General features: G+C 45.2%; 1 protein-coding gene and 1 long non-coding RNA gene across 2 annotated transcripts in view; both read right to left on the bottom strand.

Moving 5' to 3' along the window:
• Positions 1-6,898, bottom strand: part of LOC110483098 (uncharacterized) — a 36,834-nt gene extending 29,936 nt beyond the window's left edge. The window contains exon 1 of the long non-coding RNA XR_014952100.1: positions 5,914-6,898. This is a non-coding gene — a long non-coding RNA (uncharacterized LOC110483098). The remainder of the gene's footprint in view (positions 1-5,913) is intronic.
• A 4,594-nt stretch (positions 6,899-11,492) lies between these two features.
• Positions 11,493-17,318, bottom strand: HEBP1 (heme binding protein 1). The gene is made up of 4 exons (XM_021552690.4): positions 17,202-17,318; positions 16,951-17,089; positions 15,285-15,465; positions 11,493-14,036 (listed from the first exon to the last, which is right to left on the bottom strand). The coding sequence occupies exons 1-4, from the start codon at positions 17,277-17,279 to the stop codon at positions 13,865-13,867; spliced, it is 570 nt and encodes a 189-aa protein (XP_021408365.3). The 5' UTR covers positions 17,280-17,318; the 3' UTR covers positions 11,493-13,864.
• Between the last annotated feature and the right edge of the window lie 483 nt (positions 17,319-17,801).

Raw genomic sequence — 17,801 nt, forward strand, 5'->3', positions numbered from 1 at the left:
AGGGGCTGGTCCTGAGCGGGGGGAGCGCGCTCGGCTCTGACAAAAACCCCACCCCAGACTGGAAAACCCGCCTCCCAGCCCAGCTTTGGCATTAAAACGATTTATTATTATTATTATTATTATTATTATTATTATTATTATTATTATTATTATTATTATTATTATTATTATATGTTGCTAACAATAATAATAACAACCACAACAATAATGTTATTTCATGGCCTTACATGGAACTTCTGTAAAATTTGCGGTTTTGCCACTATTAAATGATTTCTTTGACTCAGTTCCAGCTAAAAAAAAAAAAAAAACAAAAAACCACACAAAAAGAAAAACCACAAAAAAACCCCAAAAAACCAAAACAAAACACCAAACAAACAAACAAAACCCCACAGGCAACTATAACTTTCCAGCTGAAAAGGAAGCTTATCCACTATGATGTTCTGCTTGTTTTATATAGTAGCACAAAGAGCTTGTCTCTGAACTGGTTTTATTTTAAGCACAGTTTAGTTTGATTTCAACTAGCCTCTTCCTGACTGCACTTCAGCTACTGGAGAGAAATGGTTGCCTGGAGAGGCTGCTGCCCATCTTTGCTCAGGTGTCTGTGGTCAAGGAAGATCAGTCAGCACCCAGAGCCCACAGTGCATATTCCTGGCGCTTCACAAGGCTCCAGGACATGGGCAATTTCTGGGCAGCAAGTGGGTATGCTTCTGTCAGACTGACTGTCCAGGCAGAGTACAGATCACCAGCTCTGCTCCCCATTCTGTGCAGCCTCCCAAATGGAGGCCACCAGCTCCTGGGCTTGCTTAGGTGGGACTATCCAGTCAGAAAGCCAGGAGACCCCAAGTGTCAAAGCCTGTGGTGTCTGGCAACGACATGGACAAATCTATTACACAAAGAATAATCAGGTCTTTTGTCCTTTCTCCTCCTCACCCATCACCACCATCACTACTAGGTACAGAGACTGTGTTGTGGTTCTCCTTTGTTACATGCAGATTTTTGGGTCAAAATCAGCAAATTATTTGTGTGAGATGAGACATCTACAGGGCCAAGATTAAATGCCCAGTTCTTAAGCACAAGTCAGCTCCCAAGCAGATAGATTCACTGATGCAAGGACGTGTGTGCTGAGCCAAGGCATGCTCAATTCTTCAGAGCAGAGGCTGATGGAAGAACTGTGGGACAGTAGTACCACTGCTTCAAATGACCTGAGAACTGTCTACTCAGTTTTTGCAGCATTGCAGTGCCACTGTCCCCCTCTCTGCTACCCTGCTCCTGTCCTAGGAGGACATCGGCTCTACTGCCCGCTGTGCTTTAGGGAACTCTCTGAAAGCCGAGCAAAAGCCTGTCCGTGCGAGGACACGAAATCTGGAGCCGCGTTTCACCTGACATGGGATCCTCAGCAGCCAGGCGGGGGCACTGCGGTATCTGCATCCACCGCGGGCACACGGCTCCGTGCCGCCGAGCCGCCCAGGGCCACCAACATACCCCATGGACCACTTTTAACCTATTCAAAGCCTTCAGGCGAGTTCACACCAGATCAGTCGCTCGTTTCTTGGTGGTGATCACATTTTTCATCCGACATCAGACCGTAGTTCTAAATCCAGATTTACCGGGATGTCTAGCCCTGGTTCTGCCTACAAGAGCTTTTTTCCAAATCCTCGGACAAGTGGGGTGGGAGGAGGGCAAAGTCCTCTCTCTGCAAGTTTAATTAGGATTTTTTTCTTTTTCTTTTAATATAATTTGTCTTTATCGTCTGGCAATACTCTCTTAAAGTGGAATCAATTTTATGGAATGAATGAGGAAATGCTGAAAGAAACTGCATGCTCCTTTACAGGATCCCAGAGATGAAACTCTTGCTAGTGTTTTGCCTCATTTCTCTTTCACAGTGCACTCTTCAAATGCAGTCAGCTTTTGGAGCATGCTCTGCCTCCAACTGTGCACACAATGCTCATACTGAAATTAATAGAAGCATAATGGTACATTTGAAGTGAGAACATTGGGGGAATAAAGTTAAATTCTTACAGGTACAATCAAAGGGAAAAGTTTCTTTGCCTTTAGCTCTCACCTTAGAGACACTTATGAGTCTAAGTACATGAGGAATCATTTTTATGGCTATATGTGTCAGCATAATCCTAAAAAATAAAAAAAGACATGAACTTGGAAATATAAGGATTTTAAAAACATGTCTCCCTTTTAACAGAGATCTGTTACTGAGTTTAATTGCACTGTCTCAACCTCAGTCTTCCCCTGGGGAACAGAGAATTACTTGTGTTTGATGTAATCATCACAATACACTTGGACAAGGTGCTGGTCACCAATTTGCATAGGTGACCTTAGATCTGCTATTCAGAAATTCTGCTGTCTTGTTTTTTATATGTCTTTTGAGTTGCTAAGAGTCCTTCAAAAGGTCTTCCCCATGTTTATCTTTCCATCATGCTAGAATGATAGGGAAATGATGATTCCTACATTCAGGGCAGAAGGTGAAATTTTTACCATACCTAGCTGATTGCTCACCCACACGCCCAGGTGAATTTCTCTGTGTCATTCAGAAAAGAGAATCAAACCCAGGCTGCTTCCAGGCAGGGACTCAAACTACAGGAAGTGGTGGAGTCACCATGCCTGGAAGTGTTAAAAACAAGTAGAGATGGAATTTAATTATATGGCTTAGTGGGTATGGTGGCATTCAAATGAAGGTTGGACTTGATGATCTCAGAGGTCTTTTCCAAGCTATATCACTCTATGATACTGTGCCCTCCTTCCTCTCCCTATAATGGAGAAATGCTCCCACCAACTTCTGGTTTACAGGGCAGAGGGAACCAAACAGGTAGGAAAGCTCTTCTGAGCAGCAGCCTTACTCAGAGGGGATACTACTATCAAGTATAAGGTTTAAGATCCTTTCCTGGAGGAGGATGTCCTTTCACCTAGCACTGCTCATCTGCTTAAACGGAAGCCTCTGTAGGAAGAAATGAGGAGGGTCAAAATATCTGGATGCTCTCAGGGCACAGAGTAAGAGGATGTTTGGTATAGGTCTTCACATTCAGACTGTCCTGTTGTCCCTGGCATTCAATTGCAAACCAAGCACAGAAGTTCAGTTCAGCCCACACTGGCAGCTGGCCTCTAGGATCTCTGTTGACCCTCCACTCCAGCACTGATATTTGGCCTATCCTGCCCTACTAGTTAGATGAAGCAAGTGCAGTTTCCTAGAACAAGCTGTATGCCTGCCACTTCTGCTGTGTAATATCAGCCAGCAGCATCTTGCTGCAGAGATTTCATAAGAGGGAGGAAGTCATGGGTTAGTGGCACTGGGTCAAGGGCTTTTCTGGCTGCAGCTATGCCTGGCTGAAACTCCTGATCCTTGTCTCATGAGCTGGACCAGATTTGCAATCATGAGCTGACATCAGGGGGAATGGGAGCATCTCCCAGTCAGGCAGAATGACCTCCTGTCTCCCTGGGCAGAACAGCTGAGATGCAGCTCTCTGCACCCAAACCATCCATCCTCCCATTACACCGTGGCCTACTCCCTAGTGTCCATCTGTTACCCTGGCCAAGAAGGGGACGAGAAAAGCAGGAGTGGAATGTAATCCTGTCACGTTGTGCTGACAGTGAGCATTCATCCTTTGCAGCTTCCTCTGAGCATCTGTAGCACCGCTTTTCCTGTCTCGGCTCCATCCAGCTCTGCAGGTGAATTCCTGAAAGGGCTGTGAACTAACTGTGCTTTCTAAAGACCTGAAGAATGAGGACATTATTTACTTTGGTTGTCGATGGGCATCAAATGGTGTGAAAGAAATATATGCCTCAACTCCATCACTATCTGAGACCAAAATAGCAGATAAAAGGAGAAAATCTGTGGGAGTTATCATTATATGGAGTTGCCATGGAAATAGCATGAGAGAACTTGGAGGAGAACTGACACACTATGTCTCCAGGAGGGCATAAATCTCCAGCTAGCCTCACTCATTTTTATCACATTAACAGGCAAATTTTTTTTGCTTCAGCAAGAGGTGGGAAAACATCAAAGCACAGTTCTGACATTTTTGTCTATCCCTTGATTTCTCTGATGAAGACCTCCATGACCCCTCAAGAAACAGTAAAGTGAACTCTAATGCTATTGGTAAGTTGCCCTAGAAACCATTTAATAATTTCAGTAAAATGGTAAGAGGGATGTAGTTTTAAGCAGAAAATATTACTGACTTTTGTGAAATCATATAAAAAACCCCTTTATTAAAAGTATACTATTCTAAGAGTTTTTTCAAATAAAAAATTAAGCACTTCATTTAAAAGGCTTTTTAAATGCCAATTTCTAAGGAAAAGCATTACAATTTGAAGGATCTCTTTCAGGTGAAGTTGCTGCCTTGTGCCATTGCACTGTTCTGGGAAGCCTGTTTTATTCTTTTCTCTCAATTGTCAAATCCCTTTTTTAATCTATCTCATCTCCCCGATCAGGACAGGACAGCCAAGTCTGCTCATACGTTACATGCTGAGACTTCCCAAACACAGCTCGGAGGCACGATGTTGTATGGGGTGACATCCTCCTGCTCACAGGCCCAGCCCTCCATCCTGCCCTTCCTGGCAGCCCATGGGTCACTCCTCTGGGGGTCAGTGTCCACTTAGGACTGTCAGTGGCAATCTGACCCAGAGTGAGCCACCACTTGGTTGCTGGCATCCACTGACTACAGGTGTGCAAGTGTGAGTGAACGAAACCACTCTGTTCCCTAACAAAATTGTTGTCCATGCCTGTAAGGCCTCACATTTTGTTCTTCTGTATTATTGCTCCAATTTTGCAAAATGTTTTCCCAGGATATTGGTTTACCTGCCCTACCTTTCACTCTTTCCTAGGGCTTAGGCTGCTACAGATTGTTACTGAGCACCTTTAGAGGCAAGGACATTCAGCCTGCAGCTAGGCTCTCCAGAGGAGAGAATGGGCAGGAAAGCCTGGAGCAGGGCAGCAACAAAGCCTTCATATTTGTACTTGCTCCCTTTCAGCAGAGCCTGAAATTGGAAAAGGAAAGATGACCAGGACCCTCCAACAAAGCCGTATCCTCCCCACCCACCAGGTCCAATGCATCAGCCCTGCCTGAGTACTGCAAGGGCAAGTGAGTTGAAAGGAAGCAGAATAACAAGAGAGGAAGACCAAGAGCATGGTCCCCAAATGCTCCTCTAAGAGTCAATTCAAGTTATGTTCCAGCTGTTGACCCAGTTATTTCTCAGAGCACCATCTCATCAACTGAATTTGTACCATATTTGTGACTCCACTTGCAAAACCTGGAACCCCAAGAGATATGAAGGCCTACATTTTGAAAACCAGAATAGCTAAAGCCATGGAATTAATTTATGTGGGGTGACAACTTTGGGCCAAGCTTCTTCTTTGGTTTATAGCTATTACATTTTTCATAATGGCAGCAATTTCAAGTTTTTTCCCTAAAGCTGTCTTAAAGAAAGGAAGAATGTAGGGGTGAAGGGAGGAAGGTCTCTGTTGACACCTGCATTTTTAAGAAAAACACAATTACCTAAGAACAAAACTTGTGTTAAGTTCCTGTTGATTGTTTTGTCTCTTTGCTCAGCATCGATTTAATATAAAATTATACACATAATTTTATAAATGCTATTTATAAAGCTGTGGATACATATTATGCATATTTTGTGCCAAAATGAATCCATTTTTACCCCTATGAAATGACAAGTCCCAAACACTGAATAATTCCACAGGGGCTATTTTTAAGGCACTTGGTGGTGCATTTGTTGCTGAGTAGCATCTCTCTGTCTATAACCATGGGAATAGACACCATTTTTAGCTTCTCATAATTCAGGAGCTGGAATCAGTCCAGAAGAGTTTGCCACAACAATTTAAAACACTATTTATGATAAACGAATTTGTGGATTATGGGATCAAACATTTCAGAAAACAATTGTGCTTACCTTCACATCAGGACTGTCTGGGGAGCTCGTATTCATCCCCTTGCTACATCTCCAGGAGCACAGGAACTGCAGTCCCAGGGAAACTGTGAGGGTGGCAGTTCTCAGGATATTTTCTTCATCTCCCAGGGGTGCTTGGTTGTACCTTGCTGCTTTTAGCAGAATTATCTGGAAGCAGGTGTCTTCAGTATTGCTTCAGGATCATTATTTTCATTTGTTTCTTTTCAAGGAAAGGGAAAACATCCAAAGCCTTTTCAAATGTTACTGCCCTAGCACCAGGAGTGGGAGTAACTTGAAAGGTGAAACAAAAATCCCTGTCTGTATCTGCAGTTTTTTTGCTACATTATGTGCATTCTGGGCTTCCATTCAAAATAAACAAAATTTTAAAGGCCAAAAAATAAATCATATGCTTCAGAAATAAGCCTGCATTTTTCTCTCTTATTCAGAAATAGCATCATCATGATGAAAAATAGATGATCTCCTGTTGCCTGTGAACAAACCAGCTCTGTGGAGTGCTGTCTCCAGCCAAATGACTCCCCTGGCTCAAGATCTGGCCTTTATTCCTGGATTCAGAGAGGTGTCCTGTGCAGTTATTCAGAAGCTGATAAAAACCACACCTGCCCCTGAGAGGCCAAGTGGGGAAGAGGGCACTGCCTACCCCACGTGTGAGCAGTGCCACTGCCATGCCCAGTGAGATGGGAGAGGTGTGGCATGAAGCTACACAGGGGTCAACACATGGGCAGATTAATAAATACACCTGCGAGGAGCAAAACCACACCTGGGCACCCTGTGTGCTTGAAACTGCACCCATTTTTCCCACCTCTATTTGCTCCAGGACCTGTTACCCCATTTGGATCAAAACCTGCAGGACTGCTTTTATCATTTTGAAATCAGCTGGGCAGGTTTCCAACTGGAAGGTGTTTTAGACCAGGTTCCCAAGACGCAGTATGTAATAAAATTGTCATTTCTGTTTCCCTCCCTGCCTTGGGACAGGGAGGAATGCTCAGAACAGTCTCAGCTGCACTTTGTGCCTCAGGATTTTGCCCCTCCAGGGAAGGAGTGCCAAAGATGTCCTCAGAGGAAAAGCATTGCTTTCCACAAAGGCATACACCCAAATCTTGTGCAAAGCAGATGGTAACACAGCAGGAGGGGAGTCGGGCAGGGAATTTCCAGGGACATCTTTGCTCCCTAGGTGCTGCTGTAGGGAGGAGATGTAGTTTGTCTCAAGGCAGGGCTGGAGAAGCTGGGAGGAATCTCTGGGGACTTGTCAGTCTCCCTGCCAGCAAGGCAAAGGGCTGGTGCAGGAGGCACGGGGCACCAGAGACACTGCGTTCAACCAACCCACCCTCACACCGCCCTCCCCTCAGGCAGCACAGCCAAGGCACCAACCTTCTCCTTCCTACACCTCCACAGGATTTCTTCTTCCCCTCCAGCCTGGGTTTCCCACACACAGGGATCGGCGTGCAGGTGCCTCATGGTTTAACCCCAGCCAGCAGTGAAGCACCGCACGGCTGCTCGCTGATTCGCCCACCCTTGAGGGATCGGCAACAGAAGCAGAAGAACAAAAGTGAGAAAACTCGTGGGTTGAGATAGAGACAGTTTAATAGGTAAAGCAAAAGCCTTGTATGCAAATAAAGCAAACCAAGGAATTAGTTCACCACTTGCCATGGGCAAGTAGGAGTTTCAGGACACCAGGACACCAGGGCCCCATCGCATGGAACAGTTCCTCGGCAAGAAAAATGACACCACTCTGAACATCCCCCCTGCCTTCTTCTCCTCACTTTATATGCTGTGTGGCCCCATATGGAATGGAATATCAGCTGGGGTTAGTTGTCCCAGCTCTCACCCCTCCCAGATCCTTGTGCACTCCTAGCCTACTTGCAACAAGAAAAAGAAGAGGCCTTGGCTCTGTGTAAGTACTGCTCAGCAATAGCAAAAACATCTTGTAATATAAACACTGTTTTCAGCACAAATCCAAAGCACAGCCCCACACCAGCTACTATGAAGAAAATTAACTGTATTCCAGCCAAAACAGACACAAAGTGGAAGCAAGGTACCGGAAACGGAGAGGCAATCATCTGGGGTAATTACCCCAAAGAAACACCACTGCAGTAACCATTCCCTTCAAAGTACCCAGACTAAATAATACTTCAGTTCATGAAAGATAATTCAATGAGCCAGCACATGTTGATTTTGAAAGAAGTTCCTTCACAAAGCTGAGTCATAAAGAAGACTGAGAAGGATTATAATCAGTGTTTAAATAGCCTAGAAAGATCTACCAGCAAGGGAGTGCCCAAAATTTTCATGCTGTACACTATCTTTTATTTCAATGTTTGCTTTAAGTAAAAGGCTTCATTTATTTCATTTGTCTGGGTACAATGCATTTCAAATTTCAGATCTCCTCTTACTCACAGCAACATTCAATTCTGTCGATCTTGTACTTCACAAGTTGTGTGGGAAGGTGTCTGAACTTTTTGTCTAATCAGAGAATTCACTTCAATTGGTTTTTTTGGACTCCAATTAGGAAAGGCCTTAAATTAAACACTAGGGATATAAGAAAAAAATGAATAAGATTGGAAAACACTGGAAAAAATACTCAAGAACAGTTGCCATAGCAATCCTTCTCTGCTTTCATGTGCTGCAGAAGACACGTCCCAAACACAAGCATCTCTCAGAACCCAACTAATTTCCAAGCCCAGGCATGGGCAGGGTGGGTGGTGCCATTGCCCACATGGCTCAGGCTGGGCTCTGCTGCCCCACCACAAGGAGTCCCAGAGCTGGGTCCCACTGCCAGGGTCACATTGCACATCTAAGGTAATTCAAGTCACAATGCAGATCAGGGTGCTGCAGCACGTGGTATATTGCAGGATGTGGTTTCTGGGATCTTTCACTTCCACTGGCACTTTGAAAATCTACACTTTAGATTCAGGCTTCTCAACCCAGTCTTCTCATAGGGACTGCACAGGAGATACTTCTGAGACTTCTTGGGACCTTGGGCCACTGATCAGTCAGACTTCACACTTAGTCTAAGAACAGTGCAGCTCCTTTCATCCCAGTTACTCAAATTTCTCTTCCTGGGGGTGGGCAGCAGTGAGGGGTATGGGAATGGCATGCACCCAACTCCCACCAAGGTATAGGGTCTGGATGTAGAATTAAGCAGACAGAGTCTCAGGAATGAAGCAGCATTTGCACTGACCCATCTTCTGCAGCAACTCCCACAGAGGACTAGAAAAAAAGCATCTGCCGTGGCTGAAACTTGTCTTGTGCAACCGATTCTGCTGAGAGCAAAGCAGAGATTATGAATGAGCTGACAAAACCAGCCTGCTGTTGGCATAGGCACCAAGCAGAGACAGAGTAGCTATGCTGGAAGTGTTTCATCCATTACTGTCAGAGAAGTCACTTTTACCACTGATCCCGCTCTAATAAATCATGTTGCCAAGCAGTTTTATAGAGGCGTTATACATCCAAAGCTACTTATGGTCCTGTTAAAAGAGATGCATTTCTTTTTTAGCTCAGGGTGGCTGAAATGCTGTCACAGAAGAAAGAGAGCTGCTGCTCAGAGTGCTATTCTAAAAGAAGTATTATTGTAATTAAATAGGGAGGGACGACGTGAGCTAGGAGCCACAATCTTCCTCCTCTGACCCATCGCCTTGGGGCAGCATTGCAAAACCGAAAATTGGTGACCATAAGCACAATAGCTGCTCACACACTCTTTGCCATGGGGATTGATGAAAATGGGGAAATAATAATGTTACTTCCTCATTCACCATAGATCACCCATCCCCTCAAAGTGACTGGAGTATTATAAGTCTGGCAAGATGTATATGGACAACTTAACCAATTAGCTCTTTTACAAAGGCTGTCACCTTCTTAATGCAGTGTTAGATATATTAAGGCATGTGTCTACACAGTAAATTATTCTTTTCTGAAGGTAACAAAGTTCTCATTCTAGCAGTCTTAAAACTTGAGTCTGCAAATGTTCACCCCTGTGGCTTCATTTGCTCTAGTGAGTTATTCAGTGACTACAGAAGCCAAACAATAGATCAAAGTAGCTGGTCTACATGCACACTACATATACATACATTTATACCCATATGCACCTACATATATATATATATATATAAATATATAGGGTTTGCTACAGTTACTATCAGCAGGAAAATTCCTTACTCACAAGTGGAGTAGCTTAGGAAGGTATATCCAGCACAGCTAAACCTACATGGCACGTGTATAATTCCCAGACAAATTATGTTTTAAAATTTGGTTCTGTTTAAACGCAGCTCTATCCATTGGCCAGTCCTATCGCCACCATACCACTGCTTCGCCTAGCACAGAGAGGGACCTACCCAGCTGCTGCTAATAAGCAGCAAGGGCACTCCTGTCTCTGGGAGGCAGAGATAATTCCCACTTGCCTGCTGAGCCTGCCAGCCCAGCAGGCGGCACAGGCCACTGTGGGGCTGTTCCACGGCCCTGACAAGGGAGGCACTGGGAAAGGAGCCTCGACCAGCAATGCAGGTGGTGCACAAATCCACCACGTCCAAACAACCCAGCAAGGCGACCTCCAGCAGCGCTGAGGGGCCTCAGCACGGAGAAATATTCACCTTTCAGTTTCCCAACACTGTCTTCTTAAACCAACACACAAGAGGCAATGTCATGGTGCCCTGCCAAACAACTGAAAAGCACCAAAATATCTCAATTCCATCATTCACTGGAGAAAGAAAAAGACCTTGCACAGGCACAGAAGAGAAGCAAGGAGGTGTCTAGGCAATCTGCTGCACTCTAATCTCTCAGAGATACTGCAGGGGATGGAGAAAAATTTCTTTGTTTTAACATCAATTCAGGAGTCAATTGCATGTAACAGTGTCTGTGGCCATGCTGGCCTTGGTTCAAAATCCAGAATGCACCTCTGACTTCTGGCCCCAGCACAAAGAGGTGGCTGGAAATCTTCCAATGTCAACAACGACTCTGGCTGTCCAAAAAAACATTCACTTCCAGTGACAGAGGCATATCAAAAAGCTGCCTAAGGAGCAGAGACAGCCTGCTGGAAACCCTCAAAGATGTTTCTATCTTTCCATAAACAAGGACAAAAGGTTGCCATGGATACTAACTTTACATTATTTCTAGAAAGCAACCTGACAAATGCATGAGATAAAAATCTACCTGGGTCCACCAAGCACAGTAACAAAAATCCCTGGGCCACATTGTACTAGAGATAGGGAAATATTTAGAGGAGGTCTGAGACCACAGTTGCACTGTTCCTGTAATCTTGTCTCAGGTGTCCACTACTGTCCATCACAGGGACAGGGCACCAAGCTAGATGGACTTCAATAGGACAAAATGTCAAACATTTCTGGATCATAGATCATGTTGAAAATCAGTCACCAGTATTTATCTGAACATTAATGTGTTCACTGCCTGTGAACCCCAGCCACAGGAACACATAATTTTCCTCAGGTAAGTGGGCCCCTTGTTTCTACATTAACACAAATACATCACTTAAAGCCTCTCAATGGCTGGAACAAATGAAGGAGATTATTTAATCAGCTCCTGTCTCTCACAGATAATGCAGGGCCACACCAGGATACCCAAAATAGTGATTTATTGGAAAAAGCATTATGACTATTTATAAATGCTGTGACACAATTAGTACTCCAAACAGAAAGATAAACTAGCAACCTACGGTCTAGCAAATCAACTACTCCCACTGAGCTCACAAAGTCAGCGATCAGAACAGAAGTTGTAAATCAAAATATTATTATTTATTTATTTATTTATTTATTTCAAAACTGTAGAAAATGCAGACAAAACACAGGCATCTTTGTGTGTACAGAAAAGGCAATTCAGTTTGCTTAAGGCTTTGACATTATTAAACAATGTTTATGAAATTCTATCCTGCCTGCCTGGCACAAAAGGCCAGTAGCAGGGCTGCACAGGCAGAGCCTACAGATGTTTACTCTCACTGTTGGGTCTGAAGCTCTCACTCTCTGTTCAGAGGGTATGCACTTTATAAAAGAACCCCACTGTGCTGCTGAGCTGTGCAGCTCTGTTTATACCACGTTTATTACTGGTATCCCTAACATCTGAGATTTCACAACATAAATTTTGAGAAATTTCAAGGTTTTGATCATTGAAGGACATTCACCACAGGTTGCCAGACTGTATCCACACAAGCTCCAAAACGAACCTGGGAAGGCATAAAACTGTACAATACTGTGCTCCTCCATTCCTCTCCCAACAGGCTAAAATAATATGGACATGAATGGTCCCTTTGGATTCAAGTACAAGCTTAAAAGGGCATTTGCTGCTTCAAAAATTCCTTCAAATGCCTAATTTTTTGTTTGTCCTGATTTTTCTTTTTATTCTTCTTCCCCTGCACTGCAATCACTAACCACAGCCAATAGCTTTTCCCTGTCGTTGTTTGGTTTTTTGCTTTAATTGAATGATATCTGCTCTTTTTACCCATCCTGAACTAGCTGCTCTTGCACACAGGTGACTGAAACTCTCATGAATTTCACAGCAAAGCTCTTATTTGGCTCAGCAAGACAAAAAAAGAAAGCATATCAAAACCTCAGGTTTTCTCCTTTTCCTGCTGAGATTTGTTCTCAGAAAGCAGGCACACGTGCAACAGCTTGAGAGCCAGAAGCCACAATGCCATCTGACAAATGTCTCTTTCAGCTCCAGGGGAAAATGGCTTTTGGAAAGCACCTGAACTATGGGGCTCTTAACGACCAGAGGAGCACACCTCTTTTAGTGCAGGTAACGCTTTATACACACCCAGTAGCAAGGTATGTGAGTGTTCCTACTGGGGGCATTCTGCTGTGTCCTTGACAGAGCCAACAGCTAAAATGCTGGTTTGATGACTGACATTTCAACATTGCCACTCTTCCTGAAACATGACCCACACTTGGTATTGTATTTGAAGTTTCCAAAAGGCTAGTCATTATTTGACCCAAGTCCCTGTTTTCCAGAACAGACATATTTTCCTTTTACTCCTCTAAAGAAAACAGCTGGTCTCAGTAGCCCTTCAAAAACTGACACCTTTTAAGGGAAGTCTTTTAGATTGGCACCCATGGTAGTTTCACCATATTTTCATCATTCTTCAGATGCACCCTCAGATCACAAGTAATAAGCATCTGCTTTCTTCCCAGCCATGCATTTCTCTAATTCAGTTAGATAACCACACATATTTCTGCTTTGGCCCTTGCATAGGCTAGTTTTGAAAAAATGTTAACACAAAAGTAATAGGTGAGGAAACAATCTTCAGGTCTCCAGGTCACATTGTCCAGCTGCTAGCTGAGATGAAGACACAGCACAAAGCAAAACATCTCTCCTCAAACAAAAGAAAGCTGCAAACAGAATCTGGATCTTTCTCTGAATGGCATTTCTCAGACAGACAACAGAAGCGTTGATCTTCTGCACACTCTGTATCAATGTAAAGGATGTTTATTTTCTCTATGCTGTGTTAGCAGTAATGCCCGTGTCTCTTTAGATAGTTTGTGGAATGGCAAAGATAAAAGCAGCATTTTACAGTTACAGCAAACTGAAGGAGATAAAAAAGTCTCTGCATGCACTTTTGTCATGTTCTTTTGCCCATCTCAGGTGAGACTAATAGTCTGCCTACACTTGGATGTGTCTCCTGTCAGGCACCAGTCAATTAAGTACTTTTGGCTTTCTCAGCGCTGAACTCTGGAAGCACAAATGAGATAAAAACAAGCCACAGAGAGACCAGGAGAGTCTGTGTAGCTGAGGACATGGTCTGGAATGAAGGAGTGGGACCATCAGGAGGGTCAGCAAGTGTTCTTCTAAAATTACTTTTATGGTCCATAAAAGACTAAGGCATAGGCATGGAAAAAGGTTTTTTGCCTCTGTCGAATTCTTAGTTTATTTTAAAGAGGACAGGGACATAGTGTGGGGAGGTTATCAGAGCGAGGCAGCACCACGAGGAGCCAGATGTTCACTCCTTCACAAACCAGACCTCATTGCGGCGTCCGTAAGGCTTCATAGGGGGGTCATAACCATTGCACAGGTAGAAATCCTTGCGGTATGCAGCATCACTCCCCAGAGCAGCCTTCAGCTTGGCAGCATAGCTCACATAATCTGCCTCTTTGGCATAGCCACCAAACTGCCTGCAAAGAAACCAGAAAGGTGTTGAGCAGTCCTGAAAAGCAAAGAAGGAAAAAAGCAAGAACAATAAATAGCCATAGTATATTTAGACATGCATTTTGATCCAGGCCCTGCCAACATGCACTGATGCGTGCAGTGTTCATTGTGAAGCAGCACGCTTCATCTGGGACAGCTGAAGTCTAATGGGTGGCACAGCCAAGGTGCAGTCATCCACTGGGAGGCCCCAAAGGGATCCCCCCAAACAGCCCTATGTATGTCAGCCAGCAGAATGGCCCTGCCCTGTGAATCAGCACCATATCAGAAAAACAACTTTCTAAAATACAAGGTTATCTCCAAGTCAGCTCGGCCCACAGTCCCCACCAATGCTGTTAACAACCATGTTCACTGTGGTGTGAACAACCGTCTGCTGGAAAGATCATTTAGGAAAGCCAAGCTCTAGCTAGCCCAAGAAAAAGGGGAGGTAGGAACACACAATTGGCAATTACAGAACACAATGCCATTTAAAAGCAGTGGACTGAATTGGGTCTGGTTTATGTCAACCTCCCACAAACAGGAATTGTTTCCACATCAGCCTGCACCTCACCATTCTCCCTTAGGGCTGATATTTGAGACAAAACAGGCTGATATTGCAGAAATGGCCCACACCCAGAGTAAAGGCCAAACAGCAGCTGGAGGCAAGAAAGAAGTCTGTTAGAGTCAGCCAAAATAGTCCAAGCAAGTAACCAGAGGAACCTCCAAAGGGTAAAGACAAGGTGAAGAGCTTATTGCTATTGTGATGCTAGTTTGAGTCCAGGCTGTAGGTCAACACCCCAAGACATTCAAAGGGGACTTGAAGCAATGCAGAGGCTGCTTGTTTCTATGGTGGAGTCTGGTATGAGTCCATCTGAATGAGGCTTCAGTGGACAGTTTGTGAATTGCACCACAGAACATTCTTAATTACTATGAACAATTTGGAACCCAGAGAGTGGGAAAAACAATGGAGTCATACAATAGAAATGGCACTGTATCTTTTAAAGCTAGCTTCCACGCTTGTTTACCCAGTGGAAAAAATCCATAGTCCACATCAGTGCAGCATGACCAGGGGTAAGAAGTGACATAAAACCTGTCTTCAGTCTAGACATACTCCTCCATCTCCTTCAGCCACATACACCCCTTGTACAGCAAGTCACCTGGTAAAACAAATACTGCTTATCAGAGCACCTTAAAGACCCCATCACTTGAGATTGGAGATCCCCGGATGCATTCCTTACGTGGAATAAATGGTTATCCCCTGTCTTTCTTCTATCTTAATGCTTTCATCGGTAGGACATGGAGGGCTGTCTTGAAACTGGCTTGGGATCCGCAGAGAGACTTTCACCTTCTGCTGAAAGGAGCCATCTTCAGCAGGAAAAGCAGTGATGGAGACAGGAGCAGTCATGCCCATTCCAACCCCTGAAACAGACACACAGACATTACTAAAGAAGTCTAGGGTCTCAGGAACTCAAAAAATTAACAGGGAATTTACAAAAGCTAGTTTTAGTTTTGGAAATCTCCTCATATGAACGAAGTCCTTGTCAGGAGAGAGCTCCTCTGGGGAAGCAGAACAGCCATCAGGCTTCTGCTTGGGCCAAGCTCTTTCTCCACACCAGAAGCCTGGGAAATAAGTGTCCCAACTGACCTCTGGAATATTTTTTTACTAATGGTGCTGCTTTTGTGGTTCTATTAGACACTCTCTTCTTCTGACAAATCAGCTGCAGGACAGCAGGGTCTGTAGCTCCAGGGCAGGCCAGCAGAACATATAAATCTTCATCAGCATTTAAATCAATACTATCTGCACCTAGTCATGAGCCCACAGCCAATACTGGGTGACAGGAGCTTTCTCTTAAAACCTTCCAAAAGCTTCCAGACATCCTACAATTTCCAGTGCCTCAAATCTCAGTGCTGTTATGGCTTTCAGTAGCATTATCCATGTTTTCCACACTCCAGGAACAGCATGTTTTTTTTCTACTCATTATCACCACAAAGTACCATATAGCAATCAAGACCAGTTTTCTTTACTCTTCTTGCAGCAGTAGGGAACCTCTAAGCCTCATGATCAGGAGCATAAAAACAGTTAAGAACAAGTCATCTTTCTCATTTATTTTCCTTTGATGTCATACCTGTGTTTGTGTCACATATTATAGAAGGCACCCTTTCTACTACAGCAACAGCATTCAACATCTTTCCAAAAATGTTACTGCAAATACCATTTCCTACTGCATCCACCTCCTACTCCTATAGAGACTACACTAGTCCCTTTACTAGATGCTGGAGAAAGATGTTCAATATAATGTATATGCCTCAGACCTACTCTGTAGTCTTCTCCTGCTATGAATGGTTAAAATGCGCACACTTTAGTAAGATAAGAATAAGAAGCAATCACCTGGAAGCACTGCCATAAAACATTAAAATATACCATTAAAAAGGAAGCTTACTGTTCATTACCCTTTCATGAATAAAAATAGCCAGATAAAATATCAAGGTCGTAACTGTTATTTCACTGCCCACAAGGGCACATAACAGAACTGAAGTGTCCCAGATACCCTGGATTTCATCAGCTACTGCTGACCCAGGGAGCTGTGATAGATACATGTCTGCCTGTCCTCATGTTATCCCAGGTGCAAGGTAACTCATTCCTGTTTAAACAAATAATTTTTGACATTTCATCCAAAAACAGAGACAGGTTATAAGTGGACTCATAGCATGAGTTGGCTTGGCACAACTTAACCTGTTGCAAATTTACTTTTACCAGTGAGGGGCCATCCCCATCAAAGATCTCCAGCGCCAGGAGCCACAAGCCAGGCGGCCTGCAGTGTCATTGCCTCCATCCAGCCTGCTTTCACCAAGCCTGAACCACAAACACGCGCCGAGCCCCGCGGGGCAGGCAGCATCTCTCACCCTTGTCGTTGCTTCCTCCGACGTACTTGAGCAGCTTGACCGCCCCTTCCTTCGTGGCTTCATCGAACGGCTTCCCCACCAGCTCCACCACCGCGAACTTCCCGCCCTCGCACGCCCTCTCCTCGTAGCTGACCTGGTCCTGGGGAAGGAGATGGGGATGGAGGCGCTGCCAGGAGGAACGCGCTGCCCGGCGGCGATCCCCGCTTGCCCTCGCAGCGCCTTAGCGCAGAACCGCCCGCCCCGGCACAGACCTTCTCGCCCTTGCTCAGCAGGCGGTAGGGCCATGCCTCCACCCTGCTGAGCAGCGAGTTCTTCACCATGCCCAGCATGATGCCGCGGCTCAGCTCTGCCCCGCCGGGCTCGGCTCTGCCCCCGTCGGCTCGGCTCGGCCCCGCTCGGGGAGGGGGAGGGCCGGAGCCGCCCCGCCCGCAGCGCGGCCCCAGCGCCCGGGGCGCGCCCCAGCCGCCGGCGCCGCGGGGCCGGGGCCGTGCGGGGGCGCCGGGAGCGGCGGGAGCGCGGGATGGGAGCGGCGGGAGCGCGGGATGGGAGCGGCGGGAGCGCGGGATGGGAGCGGCGGGAGCGCGGGATGGGAGCGGCGGTCCCGGAGGGTGAAGTGCAGAGGGCGCCGAGAAGTGTGAGGAGTCATGAAGTGCGGGACGAGATGGTACTCATCTCTGGGAGACAGGAAAAATGAGAGGGGATATGAAAGGAATGAAATACAGGAAAGGGGAAGTACTGGCAGAGTGTGCCATGCATAGTTTGGAAGGGCACCATGGTCCTAGCATTGCAAAATCATAACCTCTTGTTTTTTCGGTCTTTTGTGGTTTTTTGTTTTGTTTTGTTTTGTTTTA

This window comes from Lonchura striata, chromosome 1A, assembly GCF_050655825.1.
Source record: "Lonchura striata isolate lonStrDom1 chromosome 1A, ASM5065582v1, whole genome shotgun sequence".
NCBI classification, from domain to species: Eukaryota; Metazoa; Chordata; class Aves; order Passeriformes; family Estrildidae; genus Lonchura; species Lonchura striata.